This window comes from Melospiza melodia, chromosome 6, assembly GCF_035770615.1.
Source record: "Melospiza melodia melodia isolate bMelMel2 chromosome 6, bMelMel2.pri, whole genome shotgun sequence".
Classification (NCBI taxonomy): Eukaryota; Metazoa; Chordata; class Aves; order Passeriformes; family Passerellidae; genus Melospiza; species Melospiza melodia.
The window spans coordinates 63,652,326-63,667,056 of record NC_086199.1 but is presented as its reverse complement, the minus strand read 5'-3'; the positions used below and the strand labels follow the sequence as shown (position 1 = coordinate 63,667,056).

The following is a 14,731-nucleotide window of genomic DNA, read 5'->3' as shown; positions in this document are numbered from 1 at the left end:
CTGCGTTTACACCCATGCTCCTGCTTCTCCATATGAGAATCTTGATTCATTTGATCCTGTCAATATTCATATGTATTCCATTTCTACCCCCTCTCTGTATCTAGCTGAAAGCAGCAGTAATTTAAGTGTGCCTGATATTACAAGAACATTTGCAGGATAATGTTCGCATCACTACTGTTGCTACTTAGATGCTGGTTTTTTTTCACTGTATACTTTCACTCCATACTTGGCAGAGGAGGCATATTCATGCAAGTGGGATTGAGAGAGCCCTTCTAGTTTAAGTATGTAAAGACTGGGGGAGAAAAATCCTCCAAGGGAACTGGTCATATCTTCCACTTGGATTCTGTTATCAGTGGATTTCTTAACACACAAGGTGTTTTTTTTTTGGTTTTTGGGGTTTTTTTTGGCTGAAAGAGGAAGTGTGATGAGTAGATCCTAATCAGATACAATATGAGAAACCTCAATTAGATGCATTTTCCATGTAATAAAACCAATAAAAAACCCCACTTAAAGACGCCAGCGCCATTATCATGAACAATGAGTCAATTTCTCCTGCAGTATTTTAAGTGTGTAGCTGTAACTTCAGAATAATTTTCTTCACCAACAAGCATATATCCAGGGCTGTTTGGGATTACTTTGATTATCATACTGTAAGATCAATTTTAAATGTAGGCACTGAAGCCTGAATAATTTATTTTCCACCCCATTAGAACGGTTTGGAGGATCTGATTCCATAGGCAGCTTTTTTGCCAAGAGAGCAAGTGCATGGCTCTGTGTATCTCTTGAGGAAGAAGAGACAGATAATCTCTGCTTTTAGAGTAAGACACCTGCTGTACTGCTTGACTGTGCTCTATAAATTTGTGAGGAATTTGTCTTGAGCAGAATATTCTGCTACTTCCACAGGCAATTGCAAAGGCCAGGGCTTGCGAAGAACTCACTGCTTCTGTCCTTTCCTCACAGTTCTGCAGCTCAGGCACAAATGCACCGAACAGCCCTTTCAAGATTTACACTGACATCTTTCCTGGAGCAAACACCTGACTCAAATATCCTATGTCTTTAGGGCTGGGACAGTATTCCTTCTGGTGTCTCACTGTTTTGACCTTAGAATAAAAGACTTTTCCAAAAAAAAAAAAAAAAAAAAGGCAGCATCAATTGGGAAAAAATATTAGAGAGAACTGCATTTTGTTTCAGGTTTTGTCATGAGCTGCCTTGCTTACAAGAGAGAGCAGATTGTCATGAAAAATTAGGCAAATAATGTGTTAAACGTTTCACAAGGGAATTTTTAAAAATGCTATTGTCAGTAGCCTGGCATCTTTGAAGGAGACCTTATTTTAATTTAAAGTCAATTCTGCACTCACCAAATGGAGTTAATACAGACTCTCATTTGGCTGCCAGTAGATCAGGTTCAAGCTGTAGACTTCTCTCTAATGTTTTTGTCTTAATGGTTTCTCTTTTAACCATGACAGTATCACTGTTTGTGCAGAAGCCCCCACATTGTCAAAACTACCCCTGTTAATGGGTTTGGTTTTGTTTAATTTTACAAATCAGCAAGCCCAGAAAACTGTCAAAACCTTTCATTTCCTCACTATGTTTCTGACACTCTTTGACACAAAAAAAGGACTGGGGGTTGGGGGTAGGGGGTAAGGAGAGATAAAGTGGAGGAGGGGGAACATCATAAATAACCATTTAAAATTATTCATGCCTTAGATAACAAGAGGAGGAAGTAAAAACAGACATGCAGCATAGAGCCAACTACTACTGTTTTCTCTTGGCTCTGATCCAGAATAAGTAAATGTGATGCCTCTAATGCCAGGGTCTCAGACTGGTAATTACAGTCCAGTTCAGTTCAGAATGGAGGGCAGAGGGATTGAGGAGCAAGCTTTCTCAATATTCTGGAATAGAAAACATTTGGCTGTTGTTGGAAAGGCACCCGTGGCTGTCTTGGTGGGTGTTGGTTCTTTAAACATTTGCCTAACCAGATGCTTGAGTGTTAAAAGGCCACTGGATGGGGACTTGCAGGTGTGCTTTGCACCTTGGGGAAAGGGGGAGCTTTAAAGAGCAGTTAAGTCTAGAACTAAGGACAGCCTCTCCTGGGTGTGCCTGGTGTGACAGCATAGTAAATTTATTTGGGGACCCTGAGTAGATATTCTGGTGTGGGAAGAGGAACAGAGCTGAACAAAAGTAGAGCAGTCTTCAGTAATGTGTGCTGGCATTATGAAATCCAGTTTGAGCCGGGTGGTTTAATGTTCAAAGGATTCCTTTGTGCATTTCAAGTTTGGTCAGTCAACCTAAGGAAGAGCTGTGCATTAACTCTTCAAAAATAGGAATGTAATGAGCTGCTGGAGAGCAGAACATCTCTGAATCAAGGGCAGTGTAGTGAGATACTCCTGCTGAACAGGTGATCTGAAATATTCATCCCTGATCTAAATGGCTACAGCCCCAGTCGTGGCATTTTGCATGAACTGAGTCCTGGTTTTCTGATGTTTCATGCCACTGGTGAATTTCCAGTTTTTGCAAACAAGAATGAGTTTGGAGTCAGAAAATGCTGAATTCAAACATCCAGGCAACAATGTCTCAAGCATTGAGCATTGTGCATCAATAAGAATTTAGTGGATGATGGAGGAGCAGGCAAGCAGGTCTTGCCTTTGCAGCATCCTCGGTGGTACCCACCTCCTGCAATACAAGTGATGGTTGTGGGTGTTGGTACCACTCAAAGCAGTGTAGCAGCAGGGCCAGCATGAAAGGTGATGAAATAAACTGCCTCTTATTGGTGCTGTTGAGTTGCTTCAGAACAAAGAACTGAAGATAAGAGCTAAATGTGTTGCAAGGTCATGGCTCTGCTGCTCTTGGGCATCTGCCTTCATTAGGCTTAATTGGGCTGTTTGAGCAGCCTCCCCGTGCCTGCAGCTCTGAGGCTGATCTTGAGGCTAACATCCACCAAGCTGAAGAGGCAGAAGTGCACTTCTGCTTTTCATCCCATTCCTCAGCCAGTTTAGTGCTATTCCTGACTGTATTTCAGCACTCTGACCAGTTTGGTTTTAGCTTAGGTATTTATACATCTCCTCCAATGCTGTTCTGTTCAGTAGACCTTCAGAGTTTTATTTCCTCTTCAGGGAATTTATTCCTAGATTATGATTCTCCTTTTTTTTCCCCTTGGGCCATGATGATAGCATTTCTTTTTATCCCCTCCCTTAGCCTAAATGATTTTCTGTGGGTTACCTTCTGTGAGTATTCTTCCCCATCCACTCCCTTGGTTGTTCTTGAATAATTTTGGACAGTGTTAATGATCATGCTCTGTAAGTGGGAATAGAGGGGGAGGTATTTCCAGTGTGCCAGGTCAGGGCATGGACTGTCCCTCCAGGGCACTTATAAGAGGGTACTTGTGCAAGGTTGAATACAGTGATGTGGGGATGCCTGGAATATGCAAAGACTCCTAAATGAGGGGCTTTGAGTCCCTGTGCCTTGGAGTTTGCTTTCTCTCAGTGGAGACACGCAGGTTGGTCCAGCTGAGGTACACTGATGTGAGGTGTAGTTTGATTCCTTAGCTCTGAACAAAACAGACTGGTTTGCAGCTGGGCTGAGGAATGCTGCCTTAAAACACAGCTGCCTTTATTGCCTGTTATTTGGGGAGGAATTCAGTGGCATTAAGAGACAACCTTAGTAATTAGTATAAGAAATTGCTTTGGCTTTTGTGTTTCTCCTCTGTGTTTAATTTCTGAGGTTTAGCTCTGCCCCAGGATTAGCTCTACCTTTTTCCTTCCCTGGTTCATGAGCTGCCTTATGTTCATCCACTTTATGCAGGTATTTAGTGGATATGCTCCTGCATATGTCTGGCTTACTACTCTATGAACACAATTTCATTCCAAGCCTTTAATTGATTTGGATAATAAAGTGCAATTATAAACTCAATAAAAATTGGTTATTTTAAAGGGAGAGCAGGAAAGAAAGAAGCCTAAGTGATGCTGTGCTGTGTGACTCGATAATGATGCAAAATCCTCTTTGCCTTACACTCTAAATGCTCTCTTGCTTCCAGAAGAGGCTTTACCTTAGGAACTAAGGAGTATGAGGTGTCCTGCCAGGGGGCTGCTCTGGCAAGGTTTGCTTATGGCATGTGTCAGGGTGAGAGACAGGGTACTGAGATGGGAAGAATGGAGAATCAAAAATGCTTCAGCCATTCTGGGCAGTTCTCTAAGGCTCCTAAATAGGACAGGGATTTTTTCAATCCCTTCAAGAGCTGACCCTTTGGGAATTTATCCTTTACTCAGCGTCTACTTTTTAACTAGAGAGCAAAAGACCCGATTTGGAGATTGTGTTTTGGATTTAGGAAATCTGTGACAATTTTTGAGTGTTGCATCTTACTGATGACTTCTCTATATTTGGTTTTTTCTTTCTCCTACTAAAAATGTCATAAGGAGAAATAATTTCTTACCAGGTGTGATTGCTGGTTTGCTCCACTGCCATATTGACATGGTTTCATATCTGGGGTCGCTTGGATACAATAACTGAGTTTCTTTGTTTCTCTTTGTTTTCCCAGTTGGGAGGCTGTGGAATCCTTGGTGTAGGCATCTGGCTGGCTGTCACCCAAGGGAACTTTGCCACCCTCTCCTCTTCTTTCCCATCCCTGTCAGCTGCCAACCTGCTGATCGTCACAGGGACGTTTGTCATGATCATTGGCTTCGTGGGCTGCATAGGTGCCATCAAAGAAAACAAGTGCCTCCTGCTGAGTGTGAGTATTGAGCTGCTGCAGTGTTTGCTGTCTTGTGATGCTGCTGCTATTGCAATGCATGCTGCAGTGACCTGCATCTCAACAGAAGCTGCCCACTCGACACAGATGAGACTGAGTCGTGTGTGAAACAGGCTTTGATAATCATGAGGAGCTGCAGGTCATTGCTGACTACGCTGTCCATGGAGGATGAGCCCCGCAGGGAGGGAATTGTTAGTGGTGGTGGAGGTTTCCTTGGACTCTTCAGAGAAGAGGAAGAGTTTTGTGAAGGCATGTTTTGTAGTGTATCTTTAAATTCTTTTTCACTTAGGTCTGATAGCAATCCATTCCAAATGTTTGCCCTAGTGGCACTGATTATCTGAAGTCCAGGACAGAGACATCAATGCAGGCAGGAAACAGGTTGATTCTGAAGTGATTGAATCTGGTTTAAATTGAAAATTAAAACAGTCAGGTTTGACAATGCTGGTTTTTCCAACCATTAACTCTCCAAAAGCTGAGATGTCAGGAAGAAAAGGTGCCAGCACAAGTAGACTGCTGTGAAATCAAAGATTAATAAGGTGCCAGGTGTCCATGATTTCACAGAAGCTTGAGCCACATCCCTGGTGTATTTTATCAAAATGCAGGTTGATGCCACTTCAAGGTGAAATTTAGGGGCAGTGAATACCGTCTGTAGTTGGTGTTAGTGTGTATTTTGCATCCTGTGAGGCGATCTTGCTCAAGTCTAGGACTTCACCATGGGGTTTGGCAAACCTCAGAGTGAAGAGGAGCTGTGGTTCAGCTGGTCATCTGGTGATGCCTCTGTAAAAGGCTGCTCCTTACTGTGCTTCGCATAATTTTTTTTCCCCTGGGAACTACAGAACGAGTTAAGGCACACAAGCACTCAAATCTCTGAAGTGACTGAGATTCCAAGCCTCAACTGAGGACTTTTTCCAGGCCCTTGCCTTAATCAGTTGTTCCTGCTGATTTTTAGGCAGTCAGAGCTAGTCAGTCTAGGCTAGTAAAGGCTATGTATGTGGCTTGAAACTAATAGGAACAATATAAATGGAAATTAAGGCAGTTATGTGAGTGAAAATCTAAACAGGGAAGGCTGAAGTCAGAATCTGAAGCTGAAAGTCCTTGACATTTTTAACAGTCCTATAAATACACACTTTGTGGAGGAAGTGTGTGCCCAGACAGATGTAATGGATTACAGCTTCAATGCCAATGCAGCAAGAGCCCACAGGGTGCAAAGTCTAATGGTATAGCTTATATGTGCAAAATAATCACCTACTTTGTGCTTTCCTGAATGCCTAGCCCTGGAGTGACAGCAGTGAGCAGTGCCTGCTTCTGTGTCAGGATCAGGTCAGGATCTGGCAGGCAGTCCTCAGTACTGGAGGAGTTTAAGGATTTTATGGCTTGTGGTTCTTTTTCCTTCATCTTTCCTTTTGGCAAGGGCAGAGACCCCCTTGGTCAGCCATCATTGCCCAGGTGGGGTGAATGCACTCAGCCCCCCAGCTGGGCATCCATGGCAGATGGAAATGCTGCAGGTACTGCTCCTGCTGACATGCACAGCACTCAGAATCCAGTGTCCCTCAGTGCCTGACATAAGGATTGTGCTTGATGGATCAAGTTAAGTAATGCAAAGGAATGCAAATTCATTTAGGAACTCTCTGCACAGGAGAATGGGGAAGTTTGATCTGATTTGGTACCCACATTTCGCTCTGTCTGCCTGTCCTTACCTTTCTGTACAGTAACTATTCAGTGTGGCCTCTATTTTACTCAATTTTCTCCAAAATTGAGTTATATTAGACCTTATTATAGCTACTTTAATTCTGAATAAGCCCAACTGTAGAGAGTTGAAATAGAGTTTCATTAGTCCACATTGAATTCAGTTTTTATTTGGTCTAGAGTAACTTTCCACATTGCATTGCATTGGTACTTTCTCACTGTCAGTCAATACCAGGGAGATTTTTTTGGGTTCTTCTGAGTTGTTTTTTGTTGTGCTAATGTCTTTGGAAAAGAAATGGATATTTCTGGGAACAGAGCTTTATCATGCAGGTTTGTTCTTAGTCTCCCTTTCCCCACATTGCTGGTTCTATTTGACCTGTGTTTTGAAAGTGTTTTCAAGTTTAGAGCTGGGGCATTTGGTTTTGGCCAGCTCCTATTTTTCTAGGTAACACAGATAGCAAAAGAAATTCTTTCATTCAAGAAATTGCTGAATATCAAACCAGGGCTGCTCTTAGGGTGTGTGGTTGCTACATTCCTTCATCTTTTTCTTATTCCACGGGTGTTCCCAACACAGTGTTCTGCCACAATGAAAATTATGTCTTCCCAGAATATCTCTGGGTTTTTTTAACAGCCCTGAAAATGCCCTGTCTGCTTTTTTAAGAGGATTGTTTTGTTGCAGCTGGCTGGCAATAGGATTTACCATCTAAATTGTAAAGGGAAGGCTCCTAAGTGTTCTCAGCCTTGTGTGTCTGTGACACACACAATGTTTAACAATTGCTCCTGGATCAAGTCCTGCACTCCTTTCAACATCTCCCTGGCTGCCACTTAACATCTGGCCTTGGTCCTGGTAGTAGCTAAGGTTGCTTTTGGAACTGAATTTATATCTCCAGAAGGCATTGCCACAAATGTGACAGCCACTCCTAAAGTTGTCTAGCTTGTCTGTGATGCAGCTGCCATATCTCCCTGTGAAGCATTTGCTTTAGCTAACTTCTTGTAATGTTTTATTCCATTTGGAAATAGGAGCTTTGAAAGGTAGCAATGGAGCAACTGAAGTCTGTTTGCACAGGTGTTTAAGAGGGGAAGATGGAGGCTGTTTGGTTGTGTTGCACTAGTCCCCAGACAATGCATTTGGGTAATTTGCCTTCACCTCCTGATATTTGTCAAGCTGCAGCACTAGAATCCCAGAATGGTTTGGCTTGGAAAGGACCTTAAACATCATCTAATTCCAACTCCCTTGACACCTTTCACTAGACCAGGTTTACTCGGAAAGCTAAACAAACTTAGGGAACTGGGATAAGCAGGAGTTAACAAGGTCTGCAGGCAGTTGTAACTGATTTGTGGTGGGCTTAAAAGCATGGCAAAGTTATTTAATGGAAATGCAAAGAAAAGGAAAGCAAGAAGTAGAAGCTAGAATGTTGCATTCATTGTGTGTTTTCAGCAGTCTTTATGCAACAGTCTGATGAAGTGAGGCTTAAGAGTGGCCAAAAAAATGAGCAAGTGGAATAAACCAAGCTAGGGGAATAGCTGGGCATGTTACCATGGTGGGTTGGCAGATACTTATGTTATATCCTGCATATGTGAGATCAGACATCACTCCATTGAGCAAAACATTGCTGTGTGTCTCTGAGTGAGTAGTAGCAGTTTCTATTGACCTCCCCTTTTCCTTGGCTCCACACAGCATGGCAGAAAGCTTGGGATGTTAAATATGACCCCAGACAGTAGTAAAGATGATGTGAATGCTCTGCCTGTGTTGTATTCCTGTTGCAAGCCACTCTGAAATCACATCCTCAAGATCTCCTTGAAGACACTTGTGGCATTTTAAGCCCACAAGCTACATGGTCAGGTGTGGCTTAAAACCAAGAGCAATTTGGACCTCAGCTTGCTCATATCTCCTATAGTGCACCTCATCCTCATGTGGGATTGTTGGAAGTCTGATCTGCAAGGACTGGAAAGACAAATTTCCCATACAACAGGAGTACTTCTTGCTCTGCTTCCTAAAAGCAGCAGAAAGAGGAAAGCCTGTGGCAATTACTAGCTGAGGCATGTGCTTGGGATGTATTGGGGTGGGCAGCTTGGAGGAAGGAGGATATTTGAGGTACTGCAGGAGGCATGGAGCACTGTGGGGATCCTAAAATGAACTGGGGGGAAGCAGGACTAGCTCAGCCCATCTGCATTGGAGGAGCAGGAGTTTATGTGATGGTAGGCACAGGATGTTTGTGGAAGGCCTTGCCTTAGGAATAGTGCTGCTGTCTGATGATGTGACAAGGGATGAGATTTCCCACGCAGTATGAGTGAATGAAAAGTGAGCAATATCAGAGAGACATTTGAGCCTATTTACATTTCATAGACCAAGATGCAGAGCAGATGAGACTGATCATGTATCTTTGTGTTCTGCACATATGACGTTTGTATTGGTTTGTCAGAGCACACCTGTAAAGTCTTTGGTATTAGGCTGCTGTGGTGTTAGGTGTGAATGTTAGTAATTACTTACCTCTGGCATTTACCAATGACTTTTGAAAGAAGGGAGGACAGAGCAAGTGGTTTGAGAAGTAGAGGACAGGTGGGAAAAGGAGATAGAAAGCAGAAGTAAAGTTCAGTTTGTAAATGAGATTTTAGCACAGAGCTGCACAGTAGTCAGGAGGATCCACATTAAGTCTTTGAATTGAGAGTTTAGATAGTCTAAAGCTCAAGATTTACTGACTTGAAAGGAATTACCTGGTGTCCACTGCAGATATTCTTTACTCAGTAGCAATGTATAGTCAGGAAAATGTAAAGTCAGTGCTTCCTTAATCTCTTAAGAAACAGACCTATTCCTATTTCTTTGCATTCAGAGGAATAGAATAATATTAAAATCTAAGAGTGTAAAGAAAAAAAAAATTGAAAGGAAACATCAACCACTCTATGCATTCTGCAAAAATGCATAGATGGGGTAAATTTTATAGCTGTCATTCTAAGATGTCAGTGAACAAAAAATGGATATTTGCACTGATTCTTATTTGCCCCAGCTACAATGTGAAAGAAGATAAATTTTTTCATTATTAGATTTCCCTAGGGAAATCAAAGCAACAGGCATTCTTGAGATAAGTATGCAACCTGGTATATATAATCTTATATCTGAATATAGATGCAAATTGTTGAATGAAATAGGCAAACAGTGCTTTCCTGCTTCAGTAAGACTTGTTTAACATTTCTGCAAGTATTGTTGCTCAAGACTGTATGACTGAGGTCCCTCTGCTACAAGCTCAGCTGTAGTTAGAAAAAGGCAGCTTTGTTCTGATGGGTTGGGTCAGTGGCCTGAACCAGTGACAGAGATAATAAGCCAGGAGTCTGACTTGTGAAGATTATTTTATGGACTTCCATTGATGCTTTTTCATAGGTATTTGGTCTTGCATTGCTGGATCATGTAACTGTACTGCAAATCTCTATGAGTTATCTTGATAGGAAATTGGGAATCCATCTTTTCTGGTTTTCCCTTTGGAATTGCCATACAGTTCTGATGTGCATCAGAGCTGTTAGCCATATTCATCATCTCTGTGAATTTTAACAAAATGTTTGGCTTGTATGCTCTTAACCCCACTGCACTGTGCTTTCCTGCTGAGGCCAGGTCCTTGCAGGAGGCACCACTTTGCCACTCAAACACAAAATCAGTTGTGGTGCCTTGATCATAGTGCTGACTTCAGGCAGGTGCTCTAGGTGCACCTGAACAGACCATTTCTCTATGCTAAGGAGATTTATGCCTGATTAAGTACTTCAGTGCTCAAATGTTGACCCAGCTGATCCTTAAGGGTCTGTGTAAACATTATCTTTTAGGTTAATTGCTTAAGATCTATATTTGAGGAGCTAAATTGCCTGAATTCTCTGTCTTTTGGACATGTTTATCAGATATCTATATTTGTATGCTTGCCCTGAAAAAGGTCATTCATTATTCCATGGATAGTCCAGGTTAAGAGTTTCAGTGCCTGATGTTAAATCATGATGGGTTATGTAATTTATTACCTGTATTACAGTATCCCCTGCAGGCAGCCCATGAGGATTCTCATTCTGTATGAAACTCCTGGGAGGCAGAGGTACCTGACCAGTAGAGCTTACTGTCTAATTAGATAAGACAAATGGAAAATATTATTATTCTCATTAGACAGAGAGCTGCAGCAAAGTGAAACTAAGTGCCTTGCCTAGGTTGCAGTGGGAGATTGTGAGAGAGTCATGGAGCAAACCCAAATTATCTAAATCTCAACTCAGTGCCTTCATCATCTTTCTGTGATTACATCAGGATGTATCTAGCCATCCTGTGTGCTTCAGTGACCTTTAAAAAGTATTTAGTCCATGTTTCTATAATAGTAATGATAATTCTGATTTATTTTATCATATGTATTGTGTCTAAATGAAAAATAAATCTCCCAAAGCAAAAGTATTTATCAATTTTTTGTTTTGTTGAAAATGATAATTGGCAGCCTTAGCTGTTTTCCGTGGGCAGCACTGTAGGCTGTCCCAGCTGAGCTGATCAGTCTAATTGCACCACTGCCTTCAGTTAAATGTGAAACAGAACATTTAGAGAAGCTGCTGGAAAGGATCTGTGACCATGGTCTAGTACATATGTTTTTGCAAAAAGAGACTTTTAGTCCGGGAGATCATAGGAATACTGGTAAAAACCAGTATGGGGCCCTGTGTGAAGGACATCTCTATTTGGTTGTTACAGCACACATGTATAGATACAACATTTCCAGACACTTGAAACTTAAATAATAACCTGTGTCCTAACAGGAGATAAGATAATAGGTAGTTCTTTATTTCAGATTTTGTGGCACTTTTTTTTCCCTCCAATGATTTGGTGCTAAGAACACATTCTTCTGCTCTGGTTGGGATGCAGCATGGCCAATAATCTAGTCAAAAGAGGTAGAGGATGAGGGAATCCTTGTCCACACATTACCTACATGACAATAAATTTTAAAAGGGAGAGGGCTCGAAACAGCCAAAATGCTGATTCTTCTCTGATTATCTGAAGCCAGCTGCCTTCTTATAAAGCAGCAAGGTTGGGTATGCTCCATCACATCAAGCATTAACAAAATTGTGTTAATTAACAGGATTAACAAAGTGGCTTAGATACACCCCCTTCCCCTTATTCTGATATGTCCTGATTTGTGGATAACCCTGATTTTTATTGTAGAAAAGCTGAAACAATGGTTAATGAGAAGGGGAAGGAAAATAATCATTAACAGGCAGATCTGTGTGTTCAGTTTAATTGAAATGATAACTTTGTGTTAATAAGCAAGTAGTCATCACAGCTGCTGGGATGAATAAAATGAGAATTAAAACTTGATATTAGGTCAGGACCAGCTGTGGAATATACTGATGCTGTGTGACTATCCAGATATCAAAAGATTCTCATTTATGGAATAGTCCAAGGGGAAAATGAGTGCCCATGGTGTTTTGTACTGTGCTGTTGAGAGTTTTCTGAACTCCAGCCAGCTCATCTGTAAGTGAAACAGCCATAAAGAAAATAAGGAAAAAGTTAATGAGTAGGAAGAAAAGGAAACTAAAAAACCCTACTGTTTTCAGTAGTATCACTGGATCCAGAGAGCTTACAGTTGAAACTTCATTGGTGACAGGGAATTTATTTCAAAGCAACTAAATGGGAAAGAAACAGCCTGTAAATGACTTCATCTCAGTAATTTAATGCTGCAGATCAAGCAGTAGATTCTCATTCCAGTTTAGCACATGAGCTGGTGTTTTAGCAATCAAACTAGCAAAATCAGAGAAATGCTGGCTGCAGCCACAGCAGCAAGTGATGCACAGACCAGACAGATGCCATGCATACAGCCTGAGAGCATTATACATGGAGTATATCACTTCTCTGTGTAGTGCTGTGTTGCATGTGAAATTCCAGCTTGCTGCCTGCTTGGACTGGAAGTACTCAGCACCAATCTTCCCTAGTTTGGTTGTGTCTGTTATGAGGAATCTGCTCCTCCTTGTCTTTCAGGTTTTAGCTTCTTTCTCTTGGCTGGTACTGAAACTTGTGAGGGGATGGAACCTGTCTGAGTCCTCCCCTTCCTCCCTGCTTTTCTTCAGCTCTGGAAGAAATTAATCAAAGAGACTTAATCAAAGGATCTGGGAACTGAGAGGAGAAAGAATGAAGTTTCCTTGCCACCTAGTTTTAGACTTGACCCTAAGATCAGTGTGTAGGAAGGGCTTACCTCATAGGGTATATTTAATTTTCTGATACAGGCTGATGCCATACCAGTGCCTGATGTGCTTTGAGTTACAGAATCACACAGTATTGAGCTGGAAGAGACCCATAAGAATCATTGAGTCCTACTGCCTGCTCCTTGCAGGACTACCTAACTAAACTAAATCACACAACTAAGAGTGTCTTAGAAACTCTGACTGGCTTGGAGACCCCCTTCCCTGGGGAGCCCCTTAGGTCAGGGAAGAATGTTTCCCTAATGTCCCCATTCCTTTTTGTAGTGCCAAGACACTGCTTTATGGCCATCATAGTGTGGCAGCACCACACTCTGCAGGAGTCAGGGGAGCTGAACTAATTTAGGTCAAGTGAAGATTTAATTTGTTTGTCTAAATGGCAATCAGTGTTTGAGTTCCTAACTCCTTGTAGATTAAAGTATACTAGCGATACTAGCTTCTCTGACAGTCTGTGCAGGCTCAAGCTCTCCTGTCACCTACAAAGTGTCCCTTCTATCATCTTTTGTCGCAGCATTCAAACTCTCATGTGCCAGAGGTTCTTCAAAAGAAGCCTGGCTCTGAGCCATTTCCAGATCCAGACCTAGGATCACCTGCAAGATCTGAAAGACAACAGAATTGCTCCCATTTTGAAAGTAAATGACAGGTAACCTATGTGTTCCTTGCCTGCCCAGACATTCATGTCACTTTTGAGCATAACATTTGCTATTTCTTTTCTCTAATAGTAAGATTATCTCCTTGGATAGAACATAATAGGCTTAGTAAAGCAGCGTGTGTGCTTTTATTCCAAATCATTCTTTTGTTATTTTTAACCACCTTAGTAATGCAACTTAAAATGAAGAGCAACATTGACTTCTTTCTCTATAAGGAGTAGAATTACCTGAACCTCAGAAAAATGTAGCTCTGGAGGTAAAGAAATGGAGGCTACTTTGTGTAAATCACTGATGCCACACAAGGCACAACCAGAGTCGATTTGATGTTACAGATATTTCAGACCCTCAGTGTTACCAGATAAAAGGCAGAATTAGATAGGCCACACTGCCTGCTTCTTCATTTTTTAAGCTTCTGCAAGACTGACATACGTGCATCTGATGCAGCTGCTTCTGTGTAACACATTTGAGAAGCAAGGGTAAAACCAGCAGCAGAATTTAAATGCAGACAAACTACCTTGTCCTTTATTTTCTCCTTGCCCATCTTCTTCTCGCCATCTTATTCACTTGCACATACATCACAGTTTCTAGGCACTGTTTTGACACTCCTAGATAAGAACATTGCATGGCATTACCATAGGTGGAGTAGGTTGGATTAAACCCAAGCTAGAGCCTTTTAGTTGTAGTGGCTGTATCTGTGTTAGATGGACTCAAGCAGCTGCTTTGTCATGAGTGGAGTGGCATGGGGACTTGAAAGAGCCACTCAGATGTTTTATCTTCTTCCTCATCCACTCATACTTCACAAGTAAGATGAGTTTGTCTCCTGACTGGTATAAAATCACACTAGATCATGTCACACCTTTGCATTATGTTTGCAGAAGAAATGAAGCAACCCTTACAAAAGGCAAAGGCCAGTGAGACCTTTATTAGTGCTGAGGAATCTGTGATCTGCTAAAGGGCCTACACCCACTCTCTGTTGTGATAGGAGAGTGATACCTGGCTACTATTTGATGGCACTTCATTGATTTTGAGTCAGTTTTGGCAGAATGTGAAAAAATACTAGAGATGCCATAAAATACCACTTAAAATCCTTTGATGCATAGTATGGGAATATCAGGTCTCTCAGCTCTCACTCACTAATGCAGTAAGACTGAACGATTCCAACCGAAAGCAGTAATGAGACTAAAATGAAACACTGTTAATGTGTTAAGGCTGCATATGTTGTATATTTTCCCAGAAATAATTACTGCAGATTTCTTTGAGCTTTATTGATCAGCAGGAGTTTTTGCACATTCATAAAATATATAGTCCAAACATAAACAGAGCTGTACTATATATCCAGCAGGCATAAGGCATGAAAGGCTTTGTCACAATCAGAATGAATTAGCCATTAAGGCTTTCAGAGAATAATAGCTGATGAACCAAATTTAGATACATGACGTTTTCATAATGGAGTTTC

The 14,731-nt window shown here is 41.6% G+C and overlaps 1 protein-coding gene across 2 annotated transcripts in view; it reads left to right on the top strand.

Moving 5' to 3' along the window:
* The window catches only part of TSPAN4 (tetraspanin 4), a 412,600-nt gene that overhangs the window by 343,531 nt on the left and 54,338 nt on the right, over nt 1-14,731 (top strand). For both annotated transcript variants that reach the window (XM_063158701.1, XM_063158700.1), the window contains one exon: nt 4,535-4,726. In XM_063158701.1, coding sequence (XP_063014771.1) covers nt 4,535-4,726 — 192 coding nt within the window. The remainder of the gene's footprint in view (nt 1-4,534; nt 4,727-14,731) is intronic.